This window comes from Echinops telfairi, unplaced genomic scaffold, assembly GCF_000313985.2.
Source record: "Echinops telfairi isolate 266 unplaced genomic scaffold, ASM31398v2 ScPeMD7_1;HRSCAF=3_0, whole genome shotgun sequence".
Lineage (NCBI taxonomy): Eukaryota > Metazoa > Chordata > Mammalia > Afrosoricida > Tenrecidae > Echinops > Echinops telfairi.
Genome location: NW_022103896.1, coordinates 1,008,233 through 1,030,822, shown reverse-complemented (window position 1 = coordinate 1,030,822; position 22,590 = coordinate 1,008,233). Strand labels below are relative to the sequence as shown.

General features: G+C 56.6%; 1 protein-coding gene across 2 annotated transcripts in view; it reads right to left on the bottom strand.

Annotated features, from left to right (window-relative positions):
- ZC3H3 (zinc finger CCCH-type containing 3) overlaps window positions 1-11,748 on the bottom strand; it is a 52,279-nt gene extending 40,531 nt beyond the window's left edge. For both annotated transcript variants that reach the window (XM_045297946.1, XM_045297972.1), the window contains exons 1-3: window positions 11,668-11,748; window positions 8,618-9,926; window positions 7,808-8,010 (exon numbers count right to left, since the gene is read on the bottom strand). In XM_045297946.1, the coding sequence (XP_045153881.1) occupies window positions 7,808-8,010; window positions 8,618-9,926; window positions 11,668-11,713 (1,558 nt within the window). In that variant the 5' untranslated portion in view covers window positions 11,714-11,748. The remainder of the gene's footprint in view (window positions 1-7,807; window positions 8,011-8,617; window positions 9,927-11,667) is intronic.
- Window positions 11,749-22,590: the final 10,842 nt, after the last annotated feature.

The following is a 22,590-nucleotide window of genomic DNA, read 5'->3' as shown; positions in this document are numbered from 1 at the left end:
GGCCGGCAGGTAGGGAGCAGCGTACACACGTGATACAAGGGTCCAGGCACAGCTGTGACAAATCTCGCTGTCAGTGCCACTCCCGTGCGGGCCCGTGTCCCCGTGTCCCACTACCTGGTGCTTAATGACAGCACCGTCAGCGGAGGCGCGTGGCACGGCGGCCTGTCAGAGCCCTATTAGAGGGGAGATTGAGACCCTCCTCACAGCAGATGCGCTCGAGCGGCACGCAGCGAGGCCCTGTAATTACTGCGCACCAGCCATCGATCCGCGCTGACACAGCCCTGCTCTCTGACAGCTGCTTAGGGGGCGTGAGGCGGGCCTTCCCCACCCAGTTAAGCCGCCCTGCGCGCCACTGGGCTCCTGAGGGCAGCCCCGCAGGGTCCTCCCAGCAGAAGGCAAGCTCGGCCCCCAGTCCCAGCAGCCGCGGCCTCAGAGATGAGGTCGTCAAGCCAGAGCAGGGTGCTGGCCCTGGGGCTGAACCCCGGCCCCCACCCCGCCCCCACCTCACCCCCACACAAGCTGGCGCTGACATCAGGACTTCTAGTTCAGGAGGCAGGATGTCCCCTGACTGGGGAGTGGGGGGAGGCGGATTAACTCCCAAGGCTGCAACAAGGCCCAGTTTCTGCCGGGGACCCCACAGACTCCCCCTCTTTCCTCTAGCCCCTAACTTCTCCATCAGCACCCAAGCACTGAACTCGGCAAACACCTGTGCACGGGCCGCTGCGGCTGGCTCAGACGGCACGAAGGTGAGCGGAGAGAGAGCTTGGACAGCCTCTGCACCTGGCCCGAGGAGCCACACGGGGACGGACAGCGGACAGCACCATCCTACAGTGGCGCCCACACCCACAAAGGACTCCAGGCACCGGATGTAGCGGGGCCCTGGGCTCAGGATCCTCCTCATGGGTGGGGCTTCAGCTGAGAAGAGCAGTATCCCCTGACACACACACACACACAGTGGCTTACAGCCCCAGGTGTCTAGTGGCCTGTGGACCACCATCTAGTGGCCCTGCCTTGGCAGCACCTCAGGGAAACCCCTCACACCCCACCTCCCCATCCCACTGTAACCCAAACTGCAGGCCAACTGCCCACCTCCACCCCATCCCCTGGGGCCCACAGTCCTGTGTCATGTTGATGTTTGGCTTCAGATGACACCCCATGTCTCTATGCCATAGTCCTACCGAATCTCAGGCCTAGACAGGGTGGCCCTGGTGACATAAAGCCAACAGTGCTGGCCTCTAGGGCAGTAAAGGCCACAGCCACCGAGGGTCTTCAGTAGGCACCCAATCACCTAGTACCCCGGGTTCCTCCCAGGGTGCTCCCCCAAGAGCTCCCGTGGGGCCTGAGCTAATGCGGGTGGGGTGGGGGGGGGAGCAGGCAGGGAGCAGGACTGTGTGATGTGGGGGGAGAGGGTCACGTAGGAGACCAGGTGACAATGGGGGCTGTATCCACTGGCCCTCAAAAGCCCACAACCAGTCAAGTATCCCCAGTTTGTCACCCATCTTCTTGGTGAGGTCTCAGCACACTAGCTGCAGGGGGTCAGGCTGACACGGGACACCCCCAGACACAGGCACCCAGCTGGAGAGCGAGGAGGGTGACTGGGAGAAGAGCTATCGGAGCAGCTCCAGGATGCGGAACCCGAGCCCAGGGGCTCAGGTCAGGATGGTGATGGACGGGAACGCATCGGAGGGACATCTCAGCTGGGGTGCGGGGAGGGGGGGGGGTAGAGTGCTTCATGGTGAAGAGAAACTCAGAGAAGCCCCCACCAGATGAGCCTTCAGCCAGACAGGGGGCGCTTACAGGCAGACCCTCCTATTTGTTCCCCCACGAAGCCCCCCATAAACTCTAGGCACTGAGCCCCAACCTCATTGGGGTAGGGGTGCTTCTCAGCTCCCCTCACCTCCTCCACCAGGTTCCTCTCAGCCCTCTGCCCTGGGCCCGTGCTCACTGCTACCACCCCCTCTTGAGGTCCCCATGACGTTGGCTCTTGTCCACTCTTCTGCCCCCTCACAGGTGGGGACACTGTGCCCGCTACCCTGAAGTCCCTCCCAGGGTCCCAGGCCACCAGCACAGCCAAGCAAGCCCCCTTGGACCTGGACACAGACCCCTCGGGCACCAAGCCACATCCTCTGCCCACAGCCCACTCAGGCGCCTGGCCTGGTGACCCGACAGGAGAGTTGGCCATGGCTGAAGTCACTGCTTTGGGACCCTCAAAAGCAGCCAGCAGCAGCAACCCAGAGCCCCAGAGCACAGCTCCAAGAACACCTAAAGGCCTGCCACGGTGGGGTACCACGGTCCCAATGCCTTCTCCAACACCGACACTGTAGCCCTGTCTACTGGGGAGCACACTCCCAGCCTCATACCCCCCACCCCCACTGACACCATCTTAGACCCAATGTCAGGAACATACTCACTGCAGAGGACACTGACCATGGGAGTCCCATTGCCCAGGCCACAGCCAGTACCACCACTGCCAGGCTGGGAAGGTGGGAGCAGCCTGAGGGGGCTCCGGACATGCCCCCTGCTAAAAACTCAGAGACCAGGGCAGAGAGGGTACACACTCCATCTACCAAGACACCAATCTTAGGGCCTGCGTTGGCCTGTGTAGGGGGGCCACTGCCCCTCTTCCCCAAGTGTTCAGGTCCATGCCCACCAGCTGCACCCCCACTCCGGGTGGATGAGGATGGTCTAGGACAGTGGTTCTCAATTTTCCTAATGCCACAACCCTTTAAAGTTCCTCATGTTGTGGTGACACCCCAACCATAAAATTATTTTCATTGCTAATTCATCACTGTAATTTTGCTACTGTTATGAATTGAGCACCCCCAGTGAAAGGGTCATTTGACCCTCAAAGGGGTTGCGACCCACAGGTTGAGAACTGCTGGCCTAGGCTGACCAGGCAGAGGGCACTCGCAGAGCACAGCAGTGCCAGAGCTGCTAGCCCAAGTGTAGGCCTCCTCACGGGCCAGCTACCCTCCAGCTACCTCCTTGACCTGCCAGAAACCCAGCGGGCACTGTCTAGCCTCCAACAACCCTGCCCCCTCAGCTGGCAAGTTAGCCTGGCTCCATGCAGGGTACCCAGCATGGGCACAGGGCCGTAGGGCTGAGGGACAGGAAGGGGCCACAGTCTCCCTCTAAAGTGCCAATGGGTCCACTGCTGTGGTCAACAATTACCAGGAAAGGGGTGAGAGCAAACCTGGGCAGGGTTCCGAACTCCACCCAGGGCTCCAAACTCCACCCACCCAGCACCTCACAAGGACCACAGCCAGCCCCTCAAGTCCCTTGGTGTCCCCTGGGAATGAGCAGTGCTGCCCCATGACCCTGGGCTCGGGATGGCAGCACCTCAGCCAGCTCAGCCCCCAGAGGACAGTGCAGGCCGGGGAGGGGTGGGCTGCCACAGTGCAGGGACCTCTCCTGTGTGCTTGCCTGGGGCGGGCAGCATGCAAGCCTGCCAGCATCAACCACTGACAGACAGGTTACAGGGGCTCCATTGGTGCCCGGGCCGCCCCTGGGGTTGAGAGGCAGCAGTACGGGGCAGGCAGGGGCTGGCGGAGCAGTGAGCACAGAGGGAGGCAGGCTCTGGCCCATGAGGCATGCTAGCCTCTCCCAGTATGCTCTTCTCCTAAGGAAGCACATCACCACCGCCGCGACCACACCCCCTTTCCTAGTGCCTGGCCACTGCCCGGCAGTCCATTCCACAAGACAGGCCTCCTGGCAGCCACCACGCAGCAAGTTGGGGCTTTCAGCAGGCAGGGGGCGCTCTGGGGAAAGGCTGCTAGACAGGCTTTCCCGGGGTCTGGCCAGCTTAGGCATGAAGTGCACAGCTCTGGTCCTGAGGGGCAGCGCCCAGGGGTCAGGCGGTCATCAGAGGGGCGGGACTTGCGGAAGGAAGGGCTGCCAGAGAGCCAAAGAGGCCATCTAAGAAGCAGGAGTTGCTAAGGGGCGTGGCTTGTCTGAATGAAGGGAAAACAGATGGTGGGGACTGGCCCCACAGGCACCTGGAGCCAAGGCCAGCGACACAGGCAGGCACTGGCCGTTTAGTGACTGGAGCTGTCTGGGAGGGAGCCTGGTCGGCAGTTGGGGGGGGTGGGGGAGGGTAAGGCAGGGCTTGGAGGCAGATGGGTGGCATTGAGGGCACCCATGCTGCATGGGGAGGGCCCTACTCCAGGGCAGGGTCCCAGGGGCTTGGAGGGGCTCAGGCTAGCTCCCAGAAGTGTGAACTCATGCGACCCCATGCTGACCCCAGTTCCCAGCACCTCCTGTGAGGGCTGTGGGCAGCCCCTCTCAGGCAGAGTGACAGCTGGACGTAGCCTGGTGGTGACATAGGCAAGAGGAGCCCCTCTGCTGACCTTGGCACCAGGGGCACGTGGTGAAGACCCCTTTCCTCACCTGCCACCACTCACCCTGACCAGCCCACTTTGGGTGGGGGCAGGAGGCTGAGGGCGGAGGGCAGGGATGACCAGGCAGCTGAGGTGAAGTGGCCCCCACTCCCTGCAGCACCCAGAGTGTGGCACACCCTCCCCACCACATAGCAGGAGAGCTAGCGCCCTCACAGAGGCCTGGCACCTCGGCTGACCAGGAGCACGGGGGCAATGGAGGAAGCCGCCCCAAGTCCCCGAACACTGAGGCTGGACAACTAACTGCCCTGGTGACACGGTGGGACGTCCGGGACCGTGCTGGAGATCCTAAAGGCTTCGCCTCATCTGCCCAATTGCCTTGGCAGAGCCCGCAGTCACAAGGGGTCGGCCCTGCCACAGCTGGGGCCGGCTGGGCCTCTGGCAGCCACACACAGCTGCGCCCTGCTCCCCGGGCCCAGGCCTCCAGCCACAAGGATCTTCCTGGGTGTCCCCCCTCCCTGCCCACCCCTGCTGCCCCACCCCATCCAGGAGACCCAGGACTGCCTGTCCTCAGTAACACATGTCCACCCTGTGCAGCTTGGGTCAGCTCTAGAGCTACCATTCAGGCCAAGGTCCAGGAGATGACTGGGAGCGTGGGGGAACAGTGGGAGGGTGGGGGGACAGCGGACAGAGTGGGGCCAGAGTCTCCAGCTGCTGCTTCCCCGCAGGCAGGCAGCGAGGCCACACAGCTGCTGAACACTGCAGTTTTGAATTCAATTAAAGCGATTATCTGTTGTGCCAAATAAATTGTGTAGAGCGTCTCTCCCCGGGCACTCACACCTCCAGGCTCATTATTCCCTAACTGTTTCCTCCTGTTTATGCGCCCACAGATTAAACTGCTGATAATATGCGCCAAAATAAAAAATGGGCGCACCTTGTCCGAGGGAAATTGATTCTCCCTTTTCCTGAACCGGGCGATTGTCAGGTTTTATATACTCGGTTCCTGGTGATCATTAGTAATTCAATTTTCTTTTTATTAGCCCCCTTATCTGCTGAGCAATATAGTGGCAGAGCTGACCTCTTTCGCACGGGTAAATGTTTAAAATCTTTTCCCTGATTAATTTTGCCAGTTAAGAAAAAGAGGAGAAATGGCCCGGCTCTTAGCGATCACGATGAATAAAGCTTAATGTTGATTGTGATGGAATTTCTAATGCCAGGGAAATTGATTGAACGCAGCAATTACGCTGCAATAGTAACTCAAGGGAATGGGCTCGGCCAGGAGAGCCACAGCCTTTTGGTTATTTAAAACAATCCAATTTGCAAGGATAATTATGTATTAGTGTTTTATCTGCCACTTGAAAATGAACAGGGGAGTTTCGATACTGGCCCAGCATTAGCAGGTTATTGCTGCAAATTACTTGATATCTGCTTTCTTTCACATAAAGAGGAAATTAGGCAATCAATTACCAGAAAAAGGTGGACTATGGGCACGGGAGGGGCAGGCGCGCCCTCTGCTGGCTTTCGAGCAACCCCACAGGGCTGGAGGGAAGGGGACAGAGCCTTTCCAGGACACACCTGCCTTTGTGAAGCAGCCCCTCTGTCGTGCTGTGACTACACCCGCATGTCCCACGGGAACTTCTCCCTTCTGTGAGCACACTGGCCAGTGGCATCTCCTTGCTCAGGGCTCAGGGGCACACTGGCTGGGAGGTTAAAGGACAAGTGCAAGGTACTGGGCAGGAGCAGCCCCCACCCACCTGGGAGTCCTAGAGACAAGTGCCTGGCACCCACACACTGACTTGGGGAGTCCCACCACCTCCCAAAGCCACCTCAGAAGAGGTCTCCCGATGATGGTCCTCGTGCCGTGATGCCTGGCAGCCACACAAGGACAGGAGCCCAGCACCCCACACCTGAGCACCTTTTGCAGCCCCGCCCACTCTGAGGGATGCCAAGCCTGCACATTGCCCGCCAGCCCACTCTGCCCAGCTTTGGACCGTTCTCTGACCTGGGCCCACCCAAGTCCTCTCTGGTCCCCTCGCACTTCACCCCTTCTCTTCCTGCCCCCAGCATGCCACACAGGGCCACGCCCACCTACCTCCCCATCCTGTAGCTGTCAATTCACATGAGGAGTGTCCCCTCCCTGAGCCACTGCTAACCCTGTGACAGGCACTTTGTCTGCACCTCCAGCTTTTCACCAGTGTCTCTGGCCCACCATGTTCCCATCACAAAGGGGACCAACACGCACTGGGTGAGTGGGTAGGTGGATAGATAATAGGTGGGGACAGGTGGATGGTTGAATGGGTAGGTGGTTAGTAGATGATGAGCAGGTGGGTGAATGAATGGGTATATAGAAGAGTGAGTGGATTGATGCTGGCTAGCGAGGTAGGGCAGAGCTGGGTGGATTAGATGGGTACATGGCAGATGGGCAGGTGGCTGGGTAGCTGGTAAGTTGGTGGGTACGGGAAGGATGGGTGGGTTGTAGGGAGATGGTGGCTGGATAAGTGGATGGGGGGTGGCTGGTGGATGGTGAGAGGGTGGATGTGTGGACAATGGCTACATGATAGTGAGTGAGCAGGTGGAGGAGGGGTGGCTGGGAGATTGGAGGGTGGGGGAGTAAATGCTGACATTACTCCAGACCTGAACCCAGAGCAGGCTGATCTCTATCCAGGGAGGCCTCCTTCCAACATCCCAACCACCCTGTCAGGCCCCTGCCATCTGTGGGCATAACTTCTGACCCAGGCCCTGTCAGTCACCCCCACAGTGACCTGCCTGCCCCCAAGCAGCTGCATCTGGAGCAGTTACCAGGCCCCTGTGCCTCCTGAGGATCTCATGAGAGGGAATGAGTGAGGGAGGGAGGGAGGGAAGGGGAAAATGAGGGAAGGGGAGAATGGATGGATGGAAAGATTAGTGAGTGAGGTAGGAATAGGAAGAAAGGCTGGCTGGAAAGCCAACTGCAGGCGGCCACCCCTTGGTCCACTGGGCACTGCCTAACAGTCTATAGGAGCCAGAACTGGCCTGACTCTGGGCCTAAGCACCTCCCTGGCTCCCACACTTGAAGACGCCTTCCAGCCTGTAGGCTTAGGCAGGGCCTCAAGGCTGGGTCAAAGGGCAGGTTTTAGGCCCACTGCCCCAGCCCAGATTGCATGAGCATGAGCAGCTTCAGAGTGGACATAGGTCTGGGCCCCACTGCGAAAGCTGCTGGCACAGAGGAAACCAGGTACTCCTGAATCAGGGAGAACTAGGAGAGGGGAGGCAGGCCCAGTGTCCTAAGGTGGTGGTGGGGACAGGTGAGGCCAGGACGTCTGCCAGGCGGTGGTGCCCACATACTGTGGAAGAAGATCCCCTGCACCTGGAGCCAGCTGAGAGAGGAGTGGCTGGGCCAGCAGGTCCCCTCTCTGGACCACCACCCTTACCTTAGGCCAGTGCCCTTGCTGGCCTACAGTGCCTACCGCCCCAGCCCCACTCCCACTTCCTACCTTCCTTTGTGGGGGCAGGGGTCCGGGCCGCAGGCAGGCGGCACAGCCGGTGCCTGGACACCTGCAGCAGGCCCCTGTTGGGCATCCTCTTCAGAGCAGCGGGGCTGCTCTTTCCCCGGGGGGGTGGTCTGCGCCGGAGGCTGAAGCGGCTCTTTGTTGCAGCAGAAGTGGCAGGGGGGCTGCTCTTCTTGTCCCCAGGCAGGCTGTGGAGACCAGCAGGGAGCTCCTAACTGGTTCAAGGGCTCTCCCCGCCCTGTGCGCCCACCCCACATGGCTCCCTGCTGCAGCAAGCATGGGCTGAGATTCTGATGACCAAGGGCTCTGCCCAAAGCCCAGCCGGCCCCTCCCGAAGGACTGCCACCAAGGCAACCCAGCCCACAGGCCCCCTCTGCTGTCTCCTCCCAGGCCTCCTGGTTCCCAGGGGGTACAGACTGTGAAGGCTAAATCAGAAGCCCATGGAGGTTGCACCCACTGCCCATCGGCTGGCAGCCCAGGAGCAGCTGGGGGAGAGACAGATGACTGCTCCTCCCGTCTTGCCCGAGCTGAGCTCACGCCCTGCCTGACTGGCCAGGGCTGCCTGGGTCTCCCCACCCCAGAGACCTTGCACTACCTCCACTGCTGTCCCCGCCTGACGAGCGCTGTGAAACACACACACACACACGCACGCACGCACGCAGACGCTTCCCACACAGGCCAGCACAGCACAGGAGCTCAGTAACAGCAGATGCCGCCCTTCGAGGACTACCACAACCCTCCCAGGTGAAGCCCCCTGCTCACCGCCCTGGCCGGGCACAAGCCACAAGCACATACCTGCCCCCGCTCCGTCGCCGGATGATCTTGGTACGGCTCTGCACTTTGTACCCCGAGAGCGAGGGGTCCCTGAAAAGTGGCTCTGAGCCACTGGGACCCGCTCCTGCTGCCGCCGCTGCACTATCCTCAGGAAATGATGGGGAAAGAACTGGGGAGAGCGGGGCAGGGTGGTCTCGGGAGCCGGCCTCTGGTTGCCAGTGGAAGGGGGCAGCAGCCGAGGGGCTGGCTGCGGCTTTCCACTTGTACTTGCTGCCAGCCATGGGAGATGGAGTGGCTTTCCTGGTCTTGACGTCCGGCTCAGCTTTCAGCTGCGGCTTTGCCAGCCTCCCTGCCCCGCCCACAGGGGCCCGAGCTGAGTTATCTGCGGCCACTCTGGGGCTCAGGGTGTGCCGCGCAGCCCGGGGACTCTTGGCAGCGGTAGCCACCCATTTGTAGTTGTTCTTCCGGAACCTGCTGGTCCGACAGGATGGAAACTTCGAGGCCTCTGGGGCCTGCCGGGGCCCTGGGCCAGCCACCAAAGGGGAAGGCTGATCTGGGTGGCCAGCATCTGCCCTGCTGTCCACAAGGAGCTGGGCGGCACAGGTGGCTACAGGGTGCAAGCCCATCTTCCGGCCAGGGGCCCCCGCGCTGCGCGGAGGCTGAGCAGGTGGGGCTCGCGCCTTGACAGCGATGGCGCCCTCGCTGACTGTCCGCCGGGGGCCTGGTGGGCTCCTGCTCACCCTGCTGACAGACCTCACGGCCCGGGGCCTGCCTGGCTCCTTCTGGCACACCAGCAGGGACTCCTTCGCAACCCCACCACCGCTGCCACGGTCCTTGACTCTGCCTGCCCTTGAGGGCTGCAGCTTGGTGCCAGAGGGCTCGCCCTGGCCCTCTTGGGGTCTCTGGTCACTCCAGGGAGTGCCGTCACGTTCTTCCAAAGGACCCTGCTGGGCTCCCATGACAATGGCCAGGCCGGGCCTTGCTGGAGGTGTGACTCTGATGACCATGTTCTGACCTGGGCTGAGCCGAACCTGCCTCTGGAGGACGCAGGGCTGTGGGCTGGACACCATGCTGGGCCCAGCCCTGAGGGCAAGCTGTGCAGTGCCGTCACCAGTCAGGTCCGTGGATCCCGGAGGCCGGTTCACTAAGGAGTACTTCTTCCGCCACTCGGGGCCCTGGGGTGGCGCAAAGCCCCTGCGGCTGGGCCGAGGGTAGGAGACACTGAAAGATCGGCCACAGTGGTATGCAGGCGGCTGCCACCGGGAGGTGGGCATGGGGGCGCCCCGGGCCAGGGCACTGCCGTGAAGGTTTTTATAGTCATCGATCAGACCTGAGAAAACAGGGTCACAGTGTTGTCATTGAGGGGAGTCAATGGAGGGCCAGTCCTCATCCACCGGCCCCCAGGCTCACACCTTGCCTTGGGCAGTTCAGAGGGGGGAGCCTCCTATTAAAGCTCCTGACACAGGGAGCCCTTCCAGGTCCCTGTACGCCTGTAATGGGGTTTGGCTTGGGCTTCCTGTATCTTATCAGTGGCACCAAGCTAACTTGGCCCCTGGTGACTGTGTGTATAACAGAAAGAAACCCGATGGCAACCACGTGAGCCACTGTCTGCTCATTCTGTGGGGTCCTTGTCTTCAGAGCCTGCAGGCCCTGCAGGCAGGTGCTGGACCAGCTTGTCCAGTCTCCTGATGGCGTGAGTCAGTCTCGCCACCCTCCCTTTGAGGAGAGTCCAGTGCCCCACCCGCCTGCCCAATAGGGCTGCCACTGCAGCAAGATACCACCAAGGGGGCTCCAACCCAAGGCCACCCTGTGGTGTGATGTTTTCCGCTGGCCTATCTTTCAGGGGACGTGCCTCTCCACATGAAGAGCCTACGCAGTTTAAAGGCTCCACAAGCAGGATGGGGTCGGCCAGAGGCAAAAAGGAGCCCTCTGGGGGCAGAACCGCATTTTCATCATCTCCTCTATCCAGCCCACTCACCGTACAATGAATGCCACAGGACTGACACCCAGGGCACCCCGCCCCAACTCCAGCTAGCGACAATTCATGTGTCACATGCTGTCCTCCCTGTCACGTTGTCCTCCTGCACAAGAGGCCAACCACTCACCTGTGCCACACTGTGCCACACTGTAAAAGCCTTCCCTGTCCTGCCTGAGAGAGGCCTGACCAAAAACAAAACCCAGTGCCACTCTGTGGATTCTGGCTCACGGCGACCCTCCAGGGCAGGCTAGAACAGCCTCTGTGGGTGTCCAAGACTGGCACTCTGTCCAGGAACGGGAGGCTTCACCTGTCTCCGGTGGAGTGACTAGTGGTTTTGAACTGCTGAGCGTGCGGTTAGCAGCCAAGATGTATTCCACTCTCCATTCCCCAAGAGGTCCTTCGTTGAACAACCAGGGCATCAACTCAAGGAACACGTTGGTATGGGGCCCGGAGGTACCAGTATCCCCCACCCTGAGAGCCTGGTCCGACTTGGTGACACCTGAGAACAGTGATGGCACAAGAGGGTGGGGGCCCCCCCGGCTCTCATTGGCTTTCCAAATTCCGGGTCTTCTCTTCCAGTGCCCTGGCGCCCAGGGCGCTGTGGGCTGGGCCGGCGGCCCGAGGGAAAGACGGGGCCTCTGCTTCCGTCGGCGCGTCAGGGCCCACGCAATAGCAGTGAGTTCGCCGGCTCTTTGCGGCAAGAAGCTCACAACGGGGCTTCTAGAAAATGGTTTGGGAAGTCTAGCGTGGGCCTAAAACTGGGGCAGTGTGGCGGCCGAGGCCTGGGCAGGCGGGGCCCAGCGCCGTGGGGAAGGGGGCCGCGGGGCGACCGTGGGCGCCGGGAGGGCGTGGACGGCCGCCCGTTACTAAGCGGCCGAGGGACTAGGGCTGTGGACCAGGCCCGACCGGGCGGGGGCTGACGGGCCGGCCCGAGGCGGCTCCGGTGCCCCTTCGGCGGCCCAGCCCAGCGTTCGCCACGGACAGCGCTCCCTCAGCAAGGGCCGACTGAGCGACGACGCCCTCCCGGGGGGCAGAAGCTCGCCGCGAGGGGCGGCCGAGTCGAGAAGCGCACCCCGAGCCCCCGGCCACCTACCCTGCAAGAGACGGATCTGTCGCCGTAATTGCTCCTTTTCCTCCATCTCAGGAGACCACGACGCCCAGCCAGGCCCTGGCAACGTCATCGCCCCGCGACCGTTTGCCTCCGGACGGGGCGGAGCCGGGGGGGGCGGGGAAGACGAAGCCGGAAGCCGTGAGCCCCACGCAGAGCGGAGCCTGCGTAGTGCGCCTCGGCCGCGAGCGTCGCCCTGGCCACGCCCCGGCCACGCCCCGGGGTCTCCGGGGGCGGGGCCACGCACGCGCAGAGCGAGAAGAGGCGAAGCTGGCGGCACGGCGGCACGCCAGAGGGCTGACAGCTGTTCTTGAGTCACCTGGTAGGCCTGGTGAACAGGCTAGGTAGACCACCGCCCGACCCCGGAGAGGCGCCGCCGGGGCCACCGACCCCGCCCCGCTCACGTCCCTCTGGACGTCATGGACGAGGATCGGAGGCCAGAGCCAACCACCTGGTTTTCTCAGAGACGTTCTTCATCTCTGAGCTTCAATAGCCTTACCTGTAAAGGGAGTACTAGTCCCTAACTGACCTCTCAGGGCTGTTTATGAAGGGGTATATACCCAGGAGCCCTGGTGGTGTAATGGTCAGCAGTTTGAAACTACTAGCCACTCCTCGGGAGACAGATGAGGCGTTCTACTCCCATAAGAGTTACAGTCTTGCAAACTCACAGGGCCAGTTCTACCCTGCCCTAAAGAGCCACTTGATGAGTCAGAATCGAAGTGAGGGTAGTGAGTTTGGTTTTTAGGGTAACCTTGTTATCGCTCTATCACTGCAGTTTTGCCTTATTATCCACTGTTCACCGCTAACAAGGGTCTTTGCCCTGCAGCAGCTGAGCTGACTCACTAACTCCGAAGTTATAAAGGAAGAAAGAAGTTTTATTAGTGGCTACGCCCAAGGAAGCCAGCAGCACACAGGGTGTCTTAATCGTGTCCTGTTTGAAGTCAGAATGCTTGGAAGACCTAACATCTTTTGCTTTGCTTTGGGATTTATCCTTTGTGGAGTCATGTAAATGATGATGTTTTGCATTAACTCGGATTTCAGTTAATTGTGAGCATTCATTATTAACCCTGGGCAAACAGCAGTAAGGTTCTTCAAAACCTAAGTCTCAGAAAGCCTGTTCACTCACAAGATAACAGGGATTCAGGGGTTTGGGTCAACAGTCAGGCATATTAAAGAAGTCCTCAGTGCCCTCTTGTCCTTCTAGGAGACATACAGGCCAACCCGTTTTTCTCTCAGCACATGAGTAATAAGTCCATAAAGACAGCACTTAGCAAAGTGAGTTTTTCTAACTGCATTAAGTAACTTGTATTAAATCATAGTTTTAATCCACCCCATCCATTCCCAGGTACCCCTGCCTCCTTCCCACATGCCACAAGTTTCTATTGTATTTTTTAACATCTCGAAAAATCAAAATGTCGAGAATGACAGTAAAAAGGAATTATTTGCACTGATGCAATAATGAGATCTTGGTCCATTCAATAAGTGGTTCTGGAGCAAGTAACAAAGCATCCTTTGGTAAGGAAAAGGGACTGTCAATATCTACCTCCAAAGAAACCCCCCCAAAACGAAATGGATTGCCATGATGGATCAAAGACCCACACATAAAAGCTGCACATTATAAAGCCTCTAAAAGAAATTAAGAATTAGCTTCACAACATTTGAGTAAGCAAAGATTTCTTACACAGGACACTCACAAAAAGCACTAGTTAAAAAAATAATCATCGAAAACATTAAAAAGAGCCTGCCCACCATAAGGTAGTATGAAGAGTGAGCGTGGAAGCCACAGTCCCTCCCAGTTCTGGCTGTGATGGAGGGATGAGCATCAGGGGCCAGAGTCCCACTTAACAACAGTCTAAAAGTAGAAATGACTCCGTGGGAACGCAGGCACTGCCACAGCAGCAGCAGAGACCTTGCATCCTTGAAAAGAGAAGCTTCTGCCTGGGACAGTGGTTCAAGGGAGAAGAGTACAAATAGGCCAATTTTATTTGGCCAGTCGGCCATAACAGCTAGGAGCCTTGAAAAGCTCTTGAACCTTGGCTGAGGCCCGCTTGCCTTCTAGCCGCTGGGAGAGAAACAGCACGTGCCTGCTTACGTCCAACAGGCATCCCTCTGGCCAGCCAGCTGCCAGACAGGTCAGTGGGGCCAGACAATACCGCATGGGGCCCAGATGAGATGTCTCAGCAGATCCCAGCCCACATCACCAGCTCAATTGATCAGGAGCAAATCTATGGATGCTGTTTTAAGTGACTTTTTGTTTTTTTCTCCTGGCAATAAATACTTTGATTTGGGGTTTGTTTGGGGCTTATGATGACAAATGGTGTTCGGGTTTATTTCCTTTCCTTTAACTACAGAGCTAAAGTACAAACAGATGTGAGCTGGGCCTACCATCTCACAGGTACATGCTGCTGTGGGAGGCCTCCTCCTATGGGCTTGACCCTTCCCGTGAGGTGTGGGGGCTGAGAGGAGACTTCCGGGAGCACCATCCCTAGGGAGGCCTGGCGAAATCAAGGGGACAGGCTCTCACACCTGTCTGCACATATATTTACCTGAGACCTCCCTGGAATGAAGGTCAATACAGAGAATCCATTCCCTAGAAGGAAGGAGGGAGCTACCTGTTCCTCCTGGCATCATTGAGTTCATGACTATCTTTTGGGGAGACTTGTTACACAGCAAAACCTGACTGACATTTGGGTCTAAGTCTAAAACTTGTCTTCTGTGCTCCACTCATTCTCTTCCTGAACAGGGATGGCGGGGTGGAGTGGGGCGATTGGCAAAGACACCCCCTTACTGAGAGGGGCTAGGTTTGTGGATTTCCTGGCTGAGTGTGTGACACTGCCCTGGGAACTAAATGCTGGCCACGTGGACTTGCTCAAACCAATTTGGGCAGTCCCCGAATGCCCACTGGCCAGCCCGGGAACTGAGAAAAGGAGGCATGAGGTGGCTGTGTAACTTCAGTCTGTCACCAATGCCTGTCAACAGCTGGGAGGATTGTGTGCCTGGCGCATGCTCCACAACACCAACGAGCACATCTCAGCGCCTCTTTGGCACCCATGGTACCGGTTGAAAGGAGAGAGATGGGTGGGGGGTAGGGGGGGGGAAAGTGTCTGCTTGGCACACTCCAAGCTGTAAACTTGCTCATTGTGACGTGCAAAAAAATGCTGTGCTCCCCCATGTTCAGAAGTTCAGCGTCCCTGGGTGCACTTCATGGCTCCTGAAGCGATTGCTCAAGACCCTCAGAAGGCGCCCAGCATGTTGGCCAGTGAGGGGCAAGAGGGAGCAGCGTGGGTCCTGGGCGGAGCTAAGAGGCAGGGGGGGTGGGTGTCGTGGAGCAGGGGGACAAGGCAGGTGAAGGGAGGGAGGAGGAGGAAGGTGACCCTGGAGCGTCAAGGGCCTGACCTGGCCGCGTGCGGACACACTCCAAGACCCGGTGCCAGGTCCCCACTGACTCATCAGGATGGAGGGGTGGGGAAGGGGGGCGCGGAGAAGAGGCCGGGTGGCCGCTGTGTGCTAAGGAGCACGCACCATCCACCGAGCGGCCCTCGGTGCCCGCCCCTGGCCCCGCCTCGCCTCTGCACCCGGGTTGCTCCCTGAATGGCTGCCTCCGCCCGCGCTGTCCCCGGGCCCTCAGGGTTGCTCTCTGCCCCGGGGCGCAGTGAGGGCGTCGGGGTCTGGCGGGAAGGCAGGTTCCTCTCCCTTGGTGAAGCCCAGCCATTTGACATCCTGGGAGAAGCCCTCCAGCCCCTGGTGTCCACTTGCCGGGGGTAAAAGCCTCCCCAGCAGGCCGCAGCCTCCTCTTGCCTAGGGCTGAGTAACGGTGGTGGCAGCCAGCCCGGGGAGCCAGTACCGGCCTTCTCACTTCCTGCGTCTGCAGCTGACTCACGCCCGCCCGAAGGCCCCGCCCCGCCTGGCAGGCACTTCAGAGCTGAAGTGTAAACAGGCCGGCTTTACTCAGGAGGGCAGGCTGGACATCCTGGTCACTCCTCGGCCCCACCAGCGCCGGCCTTGCTGCAGACTCGGTGCCTGCTGCCACCACCCTATTCCCAGGGGACAGCCACGGTCTTCTAGGGGTGCCGTGTCCCCAACCCAGCATGCACGTAGAACACCAGGATGGCCTGGTCTGGAGCCTCAGTGTCCCCAAGGGAGCTCAGGAGCTGAGGCTGTGAGCACTTGGGGGCAGGGCAGAGGGCCCGGGCCAGTCCTGGGCCAGCAGCATCACCCACATGCACAAACTCACACAAGCCCACACATACAAGCACCTACAGATGCATATGTTTGCCCATAAACTTGCATGCACATACCTCCAGGTCCACACATGCATACCCATATAGATACCTACTTACACAAGCACACACAAACATACCATACACATGCAGATGGACATGCATGTCCACGTGTGGACACACTCATACTGTACACATGTGCACATATACACAGGTGGGACGGACACGCAAACTCTCCTGAGCCCTCCCTGGCGCCTCCATCCCCTTCTGTCCAACTCAGGCCAGCTAATGGGAGCCCCTTGCCAAGTGGGTGGATGGCCTGGCCTCAGGCTGCCAGCCAGCAGAGTCCTGGGCCTCCAGCACTCGGGAGGGATCAGGACCTCAGGGACTTGCCAGGCCGCTCTGGGGCAAACAGAGCTTGTTATTCGGCCCAGGTCCCTCAGCCCTGCGCATGGCAGATGCCACGATCCTTGGGTGAAGGTTGACGGACATGTAGTATCTGTTTCACATGCAACCACTTGTGCACATGTGGTTTCCTCTGGGTCTGGGTCGCTGGAGGCCCCTCTGTGCACCAGCACAGCCGGTCTCATCTCCGGGTCCTCCTGCCTGCCCAGCCCTCTGGATGGTGTCCTGGGAGCAGCACTGCCTGGACCTCCCGTGGGCAATGAGTCTCAGGCCTGCGAGATTCCCTGGTGGTGTGCTCCCAACTAGGCCTGTCTGTTTGGGGCTGAAAACGGTCTGAGTGAGTTCAGCCATCTCGCGGGCGGGAAGCCTGGCCTCCATCGTGATTTAAGGTTCACCCTACGTTCCTCTTCCGCTCTCTGGAGAGCCTTCTTTGCACCTCTCGGGTTGGTCCGCAGTGGTCGCAGGCACTGTAAAGCTGACTGTAATGGCCCCAAAAACCAGTGTTTGCAGCAGAACCCCGCAGGCCACACACGGCTAGAAGTCAGACCCCGCAGCTCTTCCTGCGGACATCCCTCCAGCAGGGAGGCTCTGCCAGGCAGCAGCCTTGTCCCAGTCACTCTGGACCACTCAGCACCGTAGCCCAGCAAAGCTGGGTCAGGCAAGCCTCTTCCTGACTCCTCAGAGGGGCTGTTGGAACAGGGCAGGGCAGGGCAGAGTGGCCCCAGTCCCTCACCCCGCCCAGTCTTTCAGTGCCACGGGTGCCCAGGTAGGCCCCTGTTCACCATGGGTAAGATGGAAGACAGGCAGCCTAGGCTGGCCCCCTCAGGTCCTGGGCTGCAGGTTGGGGTGTGGTCCTTGTCTGTGGGGGTCTGGTGAAACCAGCCCTGCTCAGCAACACATCCTTCCATGAGGCCTATGCCCCCTGAGCGCCAACTTGGCACTTGGAAGAGAAGGGGAAGTGCCTGACAGCACCCCTCCACTTTAGTGGGCTTTTTTTTGGGGTGGGGGGGAGGCTCAGGGCCTCAAGGAGGCCTCAGAGCACAGAAGGGATTTTTGCCGTCCTCCAGTCTCCAGACCTAGGACTCATACCCAAACCACAACTGTGAGCTAGGAGGGCTGGTATAGACGGTGTGCCCAGACCTCCCCCCACCTCCCTGCAGCCACACTGACTGATCCCAACTCATCACCACCTGGGAAGACAAGCAGAACTGCTCCATAGGTTCTGTGACCATAAAACACTACGGGAGCTGACAGCCTCGACTTTCTTCTGCAGCGCAGCCAGTGGGTTTGAACAGCCAACCTTTTTGTTAGAAGCCCAGTGCTTAACCTCTATGCCACCAGAGATCCTTAGACTATGTTCAAAAGACAGGTGTCCTCTGGCACACTGGGGGCATAGTAGGTTACACACTGGACTGCTGAGTCCATGGCCAGCAGTTCCAAAGCCCTAGCCGCTCCAAGGGAGAAAGATGAGGCTTTCTACTCCTGTAGTGCGACTGCTATTATATAGGTTCGGGTTGGAGCTGAAGAAAATGAAAGCATGTCTCCAAGAGCCAAAAATAGACTCGAGTTCATCCCATCTGACCTTCAAGAACAGAACTGATGCACGGACACTCATGACAGAAGCCTGCAGAGCGGTGGAGGACATCACAAGCATCAAGCAGAAAGCAGAAGGTCAGGAAAAAGACAGGAAAGAAAGGAAAGATCAAAGTGGATGTCAGGAAAGACTGACACTGCCCTCAATCACAGACTAGCTAAAGCAGAGGGTATCAATTATGAGTCAAAGAGCTGAACAAACATTTCCAAGGGCAGCTTGAGAACACAAAGTAAAATCTGATGGTGACATATGCAAAGACACGCTTGGCATATCGGAAACTAAAAGAACTGAAGAAAAATGTAATCGAGTTGCAATATTGAAAGATTCTATGAGCAAAATACTGAAAGATACAAGAGGCATCAAAAGAAGACGCAAAGAATACACAGAGTCGTGGAACCAGGAAGACTGAATCAACATTAAACCATTTCAGGAGGTAGCATATGAGCAAGAACTAATGGTACTGGAGGAAGAAGTCCACGCTTTAGCCAAAACCAAGGTTCTAGGAATTGAAGGATTGCCCATTGAAATGTTCAGCCAGCCGATGAAGCACTGGAAGCCCCACTCGTCTCTGCCAGGACATTTTGGAGACAGCTACTTGGCCGACAGACTAGGAGATCCGTATCTTACCCATCCCAAAGAGATGACCCAACAGAATGCTCGGCTTATAGAGCAATATCATAGACATCACATGCAAGTAAAATTTTGCCAAAGATCATCCAACAAAAAGTTGCAGCAGTACATTGGCAGGAAGCTGCCAGAGGTGTAGGCCAGATTCAGAAGATGTTAATCCAAGAATATCATTGCTGATGTCAGAGGAAACTTGGCTGAAAGTAGATAATGCTGGAAAGGTGTTTACTTGTTTCTTATTGACGAAGCAAAAGCATTCCACTGTGTGGATCATACACACTGTGGACAGCCCCGAGAAGAAAGGGAATTCCGGAATACTTCATTGTACTCAGGCAGAACCTGTACACAGATCAAGAGGCCGGTGTGTGGACAGAACAAGGAAATAGCACATGGTTTACAACCAGGACAGGTGTGCGTCAGGTTTGCATCCTCTCGCCATACTTACTCGATCTGTATGATGAGCAAATCATCAGAGAAGGTGGATTGTATGAAGAAGAATTCGGCATCAGGGCAGAGGAAGCCTTATTAACAATATGCAATCTGCAGAAGACACAACTTTGCTTGGTGAAAGTGAGGAGGACTTGAGACATTTGCTGATGAAGATCGAGGATTGCAGCCTTCAGTGTGGGTTAAAACCCAAACATTCACAAAACCAAAATATTTGCAACTGGGGAAATAGGTAAGCAACAGCATGATAAATAGAGAAAATATGGAAGTTGTCAAGGGTTTCATCTTGCTTGAATCCACCGTCGATGCTCATGGAAGCAGCAGTCAAAATCAAACGATGCACTGCATTGAGTATTTCCGTTTAAATTGTTGAAAACCAAGGATGTTACTTTAAGGGGTAAGGTGTGCCTGACCAAAGTGGTCTCATATGCATGTGAAAGTTGGACACTGAATAAGGAAGACCAAAGGAGAATCTATTCATTTGAATGATGGTGCTGGCAAGGAATATTGAAAATACCATGGGCCGTCAAAAGAATCAGTAAATCTGTCTTGGAAGAAGTACAGCCAGAGTGTTCCTTAGAGACAAGGATGGTGAGATTTCATCTCACATACTTTGGACAGGTTGTCAGGGGAGACCAGTCCCCGGAGACGACATCATGCTTGCTCAAGTGGAGGGGCAGTGAAAAGAAAGAAGACCCTGACAAGATGGACGGACAGTGGCTGCCACCATGGGCTCAGACAGAACAAGAGTTGTGAAGACGGAGTTGGACCTGGCAGTGTTTCACTCCACTGTACATAGGCTTGCTACTGACCCAATGGCCCCTATGCCAGATTGACAGTCTCAGAGACCCACAGGGCAGTTCTAGCCCATCCCACAGGGTTGCCAGGAGTCAGGGCGGACTCGATGGCAGTGAGTTGGTTGGCTTATTTTTGGAGGGCACACGGGCACCTGGAGCAGCAGGACAGAGGAACCTGCTCAACTCGGGACTTTCAGGTGGTCCTGAGTCACAGCGACCCCATGCACAGCAGAGAAACACTGCTTGGCCCTGTGCCATCCGCACAGCAGATGCTGGCTGGGCCCACTGTTGCAGCCACAGTGTCGGTCCATCTTGCCCGAGGTCTCTTTTTGGACGGACCCTCGATTTTACCAGGCATGGTATCTCTTTCCAGAGACTGGCCCCTCTCTCGCTCTTTTTCTTTTTTTAATTTTTTATTGTGAATTCAGAGCAGGCCAATCAGCTGTACATTCAACAATTCATATGTATTGTTTTTTCCCAACTCATCCGTCCACACAGCAATACGGAAGGTTCAGTTCAACTTACTTCTGTGAAACAGTTAATATACTGGAAGTCCTTCAACTCACGAGGGCTGCTGGGTCCAGGTCAAGGAAGTAGGCAACTGAGTCTTCCCTAGAGCAATGCAGGCAGTCTCGCCACAGGCAGCAAATAGCAGGGTGGGTCACCAACAGTCAGCAGTTCAGGAGCTTATCGTAGCAGACCCCAATGGAATGTTGAACTCAAGCAGTGCAAGACCACCGGATCTGACAGCTTCAAGCTTAAGTGATGTACGCACCAGCAGTGTGGTGAAGCAAGTCTCGAAGGAATCTCAAGCTCTAGCAACACAATCCACGGTTGGCTGTCTCACCGGTAGTGTAGCTCACAAGTTGAGACAGAGAACCAGCTAAAGCAGCCGCATGCTGGTCCCATCCCCAGAGAGCAAGAGCGGACTTTATAGATTGGTATCGGACGTATGGGCTAATATCAGACTTACAGACTTGATCTGGACTAGGCTGGGATGTTTTCTTAATGTACAATTACTCTTTATATAAACATATGAGTACCTCTCTGGATTTGTTTTTCTAGTCAACCCAGACTAACATTGCTACCAGGAATGGGGTGTTTCCTGGAGGTTTTCAGCAATATCTTGTACGGCATCTGCCTGAGACAACGCTACAGGTGCAGCCCCACCTGGCATTTCAGCTTGAACCAGTTTGGTTAATCTACTCAGATGTGGGTTGTTTTATTGATAGTGGATTAATCCCCTCAGGTGGGAGGGGTGGATCTACTGATGGGGTGGCTCAATGGACTCTAGGGGCTCAGTATCCTCCTCTTCTGGATCAACAGCCCATATGTTCCCATCCCATGTTTCAGGGTCCCAATTCTTTCCAATTAATGCCTTTAATTTAATATCAGACACTGTCCTAGACCTGCAATTCAGCTGACGCTGTAATTCAGCGACCCGTATGATGAGACTCTGGATTTAGTTTTCGGCAATGTAAGCTCTGTTACTACAGGAGAGAAGGCTCTCCTTCGTAGCACCTGCTGAAGCTTTTAGGTCTGTTATTTGGCCATTTAAACGTGCTTCTGAGGTTCTGAGATTATCCCTTTCCTTGATCACATTTTCTATTGTAAGGAGGACCAGCCAACCAGCTTCCTTATACTTCTCATCCTGACGAAACTGCTGGAAAATACCAAACACACGATCACCCAGAGCCTCTCCGCTCACAAGCACTGCACCTATTGGTGGTGATTCTGTGGATATTAGCTTGGCGGCTTCACGCCATGGATTGACACCCCTTCTCTAGTAAGAGTGTCAGACTCATCCACGCTTTTAGGGGTAAAGATAGCATTACCAGTGCTGGTAAGCCTAATCAGACTGGAGAGGCAATTTGAGAAGCCCAGATTTATGATCTGGTTGATCTTGTTTCTCTAGAACAGCCGTTCTCAACCTGTGAGTCATCACCCCTTTGGGGGTCAAATGACCCTTTCACAGGAGTCGCCCGATTCATAACAGTAGCAAAATGACAGTTATGAAGTAGCAACAAAAATAATTTTATGGTTGGGGGTCACCACAACATGAGGAACTGTATTAAAGGGTCACAGCATTAGGAAGGTTGAGAACCACTGCTCTAGAACCACTCCCGGTAACAATTGTGTTAGATAGGGTTCTCTAGAGAAACAAAACCAGGACACATCATATATATGATTATACATACATATGTATATTTGTGTGTATACATATATACACATATATATGAAAATAGATATATACAGCACGAAGGGATGTAACAGCTAATTAGTCCAAACAGCAGTTCAGAGGGCTCAGTTCAACTCACTCCCTTGGAGACTCTCTACTGACAAGGCTCACTCCCTGGGAGACATTGCAGCTGACAAGACACATGGAACTACACCAGTGTCCTGAGCTGGAGGAGCCACGTGGAGACCCCTGCCAGCACTGAGATGCTTACACTGCCACTGGATCCACAACCTCCCACCCACTGGCTTGCGATCTTCCTGCATTTAGCGCCATTGCCTGTGGTTTGTGAGTCTAGAGAGGCCTCTATAGACTGGCATCGGACATATGGGCTAATATCAGACTGACGGACTTGATCTGGACTGGGCTGGGATGTTTTCTTAATATACAATTACTCTTTATAAAGCTCTTTCTCATACACATATGAGTGTCTCTCTGGATTTGTTTCTCTAGTCTACCCAGACTAACACACCTAGTCTCTCTTTTCTTTTTTAATCATTTTATTGAGGGCTTGTACAACTCATCACAATCCATATATCCATCCATTGTGTCAAGCACATTTGTACATTTGTTGCCCTCATC